Below are 4284 nucleotides of genomic sequence, written 5' to 3' on the forward strand. Positions count from 1 at the left end.
ATGTGGTACACCATGTATCTGTTCAGCAAATGTCGATTGAATGGAGGGAGTGAGCTTATGTACAGCACATGCATTTGATCATCATCATCATCATCATCGTCGTTTAACATCCGCTTTCCATGCTAGCATGGGTTGGACGATTTGACTGAGGACTGGTGAAACCAGATGGCTACACCAGGCTCCAATCTGATTTGGCAGAGTTTCTACAGCTGGATGCCCTTCCTAACGCCAACCACTCCGAGAGTGTAGTGGGTGCTTTTACGTGCCACCGGCATGAAGGCCTGTCAGACGGTCACTATAAACAAATCATTTGTGCAGGTCATTCAGTAAAAACTGAACACATATACATCATCTTCCACGGAAGAGTCCATCATACATTGACATGCACAATCAAAATAAGAGAAGGAAGAGGAGGAAATAATGCTGTCATTTGTTCTTATAGTGTTCCTTATCAACTACTTTTCTAGCAATAAAAGAAACCAGTATTGAAGATACATCATTGTTTTATCCTTTAATTCCCATTTTCTTTCTTTTCTTTCAGACTATTACATGTATGTTGATTCTATAAATGGCAAACCTGGAGACAAGACACATCTTTCTTTTCCAAATGTTGTGCCTCCAGCAGGCCATAGTTTATACTTTGATTATTATCTCCAACAAGGATCTGGCAAACTTCAGGTATGGTCAAATAGTTTTTCTCTTCAAATCATCACCATATTCACAGAGAAATAGATATGCTGGTATGGGTTGGACAGTGTGACCAGGCCTGGCAAGCCGGAAGGCTGCATCAGATTCCAGTCTGATTTGGCATAGTTTCTATGGCTGGATGCCCTTCCTAATGCTAACTGCTCTGAGAGTGTAATGGGTGCTTTTATCTGCCACCAGCACAGGTGCCATTTGTGTGACACCAGTATCTGTCACGACTATGATTTTACTTGGCTTGATGAGTTTTCTTCTCAAACATGGCATGATGTCAAAGGTCTCAGTCATTCATCATTGCCTCCATGAGGTCCAGCACTCGAGAGGTGTGGTACATGTCCCACTGGCATTAGCTGGCTTGCCTCTGTGATGCTCAATGCTTGAATGGTGCTTTTTATGTACCACCAGCATGAGTGCCAGTTATGTAACACCAGCATGAGTGCCAGTTATGTAACACCAGCATTGGCCACAACCACAATTTCACTTGGCTTGATGGGTCTTCTCGTGCACAGCATATCATCAAAGTTCTAGGTCACTAGTCACTGCCTCTGTAAGGTCCAAAGTTCAAAAATCATGTTTTACCACCTTGTTCGATGTCTTCCTGGATCTGCCTCTACCACAGGTTCCCTCCACTGTCAGAGATTGGCACTTCTTTACATAGCTGTCCTCATCCATACACATCACATGACCATACCAGCAGAGTCGTCTCTCCAGCACACCACATCTGATGCCTCTTATGGTCAACTTTTCTCTCGAGATGCTTATACTCTGTTGTACATGCATGTCGACATTGCACATCAAGCAAAGCATACTGGTTACATTTCTTTTAAGCCTACACGTGTTCTTGGCTGTCACAGCCCATGTTTTGCTGCTATGTAGCATAGTTGTTCACATACAGGCATCATACAATCTGCCTTTCACTCTGAGGGAGAGGAACTGTGTTACTACTGAAGTAGAAGTTCTCTAAACCTTGCCTAGCCTATTCTTATTCTCACTGCTATTCTCTCAGAGCACCACCTCCACTACTGACTTGATCACCCAGATAATGGAAGCTATCTACTACTTCTAGCTTACCCTGCTGGCAGTTGATAGCATCTATTTTCTGTACATTTTCAGTGCTTATTGTAACTGTGCATCTTCCACACACAAAAGCTATTTTCCCTGTTAACCTTCTTCTGATATTGTTGCACCTCTTATGTGCCCATAGTTAGGTTAACTCTGAGGCCTTTCGATTCTAGACATTGCTTCCCTACCTGAAACTTCTTCTCTAGTTCTAGTAGTGATATATAAAGAACACTGAAATTTTGCAACAGTGGTTTCAGCAGCATTTTATTGATGAATACTTTGATTAAATCATGATAAAGATCTACGATCATGGGGTGATTTTAAACAAACAATCAGATTGGTAGGTAGAGAATTTAAGTTAACCAACTTACTAAGTACATAACAAGTGCAAGGTGGTCAACTTAAATACTGGTGCTATATAAAAAGCACTCGTACTGGTACCACATAAAAGGCACCTGTGCTGACAGCATGTAAAAAGCACCCATGCCAGTGCTACATATAAAGCACTTGTGCTGGCAGTACATGTAAAGCATGTATGCTGGTGCCATATAAAACACCCATACTAGTATCATGTAAAATGCACCCAGTACATTCCGTAAAGTGGATGATGTTAGGAAGGGCATCCAGCTATAGAAACCATGCCAAAATAGGTGAATGAAGCCTGGTGCAGCCCTCTGGCTTGCCATCTTCTGTCAAAACCGTCCAATCTATGTCAGCATGGAAAATGAATGTTAAATGATGATGATAAATATATATATATATATATGTGTATGTATGTATGTATGTATGTATATATACATGTACACACATGCATAAAGAGTTAGGAAAAGGAAAATTATCTGTTTAACCTCACCTCTCCCCATTTAATCTAAATGTTTCTAGCAACATAGCCAGAGGCTTCCTGTCATTAATTAAGAAACATTATCCCAGAGACCATACATAAGTATTACAAATTCTTCAACCCCATAATGTCAAGGTGAGACATAACACCCAGCATCAAGTAGACTATTAACAGGTGCCACCATATTCACCCAGTGCCCCTAATTGCCAGCTCTGCCTCCATAGAAGACTGCATATCTTTTACCAACCTGCAGTAATCAACATCAACAAGAAATATGATCTATTCTATTGCTCTCACCAGACGTAGCCCTTCCGGTAAATTTCAAATCACTGGCTGCTAACAACCTAGATATACCTCTTTAGTGCCAGCTGCCCCTCTGCACCACCTGCACCGAGATCACCATCACCAACCAAACCCATGAGCAGGAATGAAATCATCAATTCCTAATGCTTCCCCTTACCTGTCTACTTGCATACTCTCACCTCTTGTACATAACCATATGAGTTAATACGCATGCACATATACAACTGCACACCATATGCATGCACATGGATATACATACACAGACATGCATACACACATGCATGCACGTGCATACACATATGCTCATGTGTGTGTGCACTTGGGGGTAGATACATGCAGGCATGTATATGTGTGCATGTATTTATGTGTGTGTGTGTGTGTGTGTTTGCATGCTTGCACGTGCGGATGTGTATGTGTGTGTGCACACATGCATGTGTACATGTATGCATACATGTGTGTGTGTGTGCATAGATGTGAAGATGTTTGCCTATGTACATGCACATACGCTTGCATTAATACAGGCACACTCACACAAAAGTATAAGCACGTGAACGTACACCTAGCATGTGCACATACACTCGCATAAAAAACAGCCACACACAGATATATATAAGCACATACACACATATATACGTATATACCTGCAAATCTACTACCCCTTCCTACTTTCTTCCCACCCCACCATCTGTGTGACCGATTTCCTGTCCATCAAGTAATTGTTATTGCTGAAATACCAGCATCAAACAGTGATATCATGTGACCTTTTTTGACCAGTTGCAAGCTAATACCCAGGATTGAACAGTGATTCTCTCCCATCAACATCTAATTCTAATTCCAATGGCTGAAGACTAGCAAGTCTAGCATCATGCTTAAAACTTAAAGTACCAAGGAATTTGAATCAAACTATTTGATCCACATATGTGTGTGTGTGTGTGTGTGTGTGTGTGAGAATAAGTTCAAATAGAGCAATTCAAACGTTTTGGTGACTTCAAAAAGAAATATTTCTAATAAATATTCATCATATTAAAATAATAGCTTGTTAGAGCAAGCAATTAAAATATGAAAATAACAAGTAAAACGTTCGTTATAGGCATGTATAAGATAAAATCTAATATAAAACACTACAAACTATTAATAAAAATGGAGAAGAGATGTTAAAAGTTCAAATTAGAATTTAATATCCACATAGGCATAGGAGTGGCTGTGTGGTAAGTAGCTTGCTTACCAACCACATGGTTCCGGGTTCATTCCCACTGCGTGGCATCTTGGGCAAGTGTCTTCTACTATAGCCTCAGGCCGACCAAAGCATTGTGAGTGGATTTGGTATCGGAAACTGAAAGAAGCCCATCGTATATATATATATATATATATATATG

General features: G+C 40.5%; 2 protein-coding genes across 3 annotated transcripts in view; one reads left to right on the top strand and one right to left on the bottom strand.

The window, feature by feature from the left end:
* LOC106875508 (serine protease 48) overlaps nucleotides 1–4284 on the bottom strand; it is a 466125-nt gene that overhangs the window by 235105 nt on the left and 226736 nt on the right. The window lies entirely within an intron of this gene.
* The window catches only part of LOC106884080 (MAM and LDL-receptor class A domain-containing protein 2), a 138597-nt gene that overhangs the window by 75939 nt on the left and 58374 nt on the right, over nucleotides 1–4284 (top strand). For both annotated transcript variants that reach the window (XM_052966613.1, XM_014935299.2), the window contains exon 15: nucleotides 542–678. In XM_052966613.1, the coding sequence (XP_052822573.1) occupies nucleotides 542–678 (137 nt within the window). The remainder of the gene's footprint in view (nucleotides 1–541; nucleotides 679–4284) is intronic.

This window comes from Octopus bimaculoides, chromosome 3 (genome assembly GCF_001194135.2).
Source record: "Octopus bimaculoides isolate UCB-OBI-ISO-001 chromosome 3, ASM119413v2, whole genome shotgun sequence".
NCBI classification, from domain to species: domain Eukaryota; kingdom Metazoa; phylum Mollusca; class Cephalopoda; order Octopoda; family Octopodidae; genus Octopus; species Octopus bimaculoides.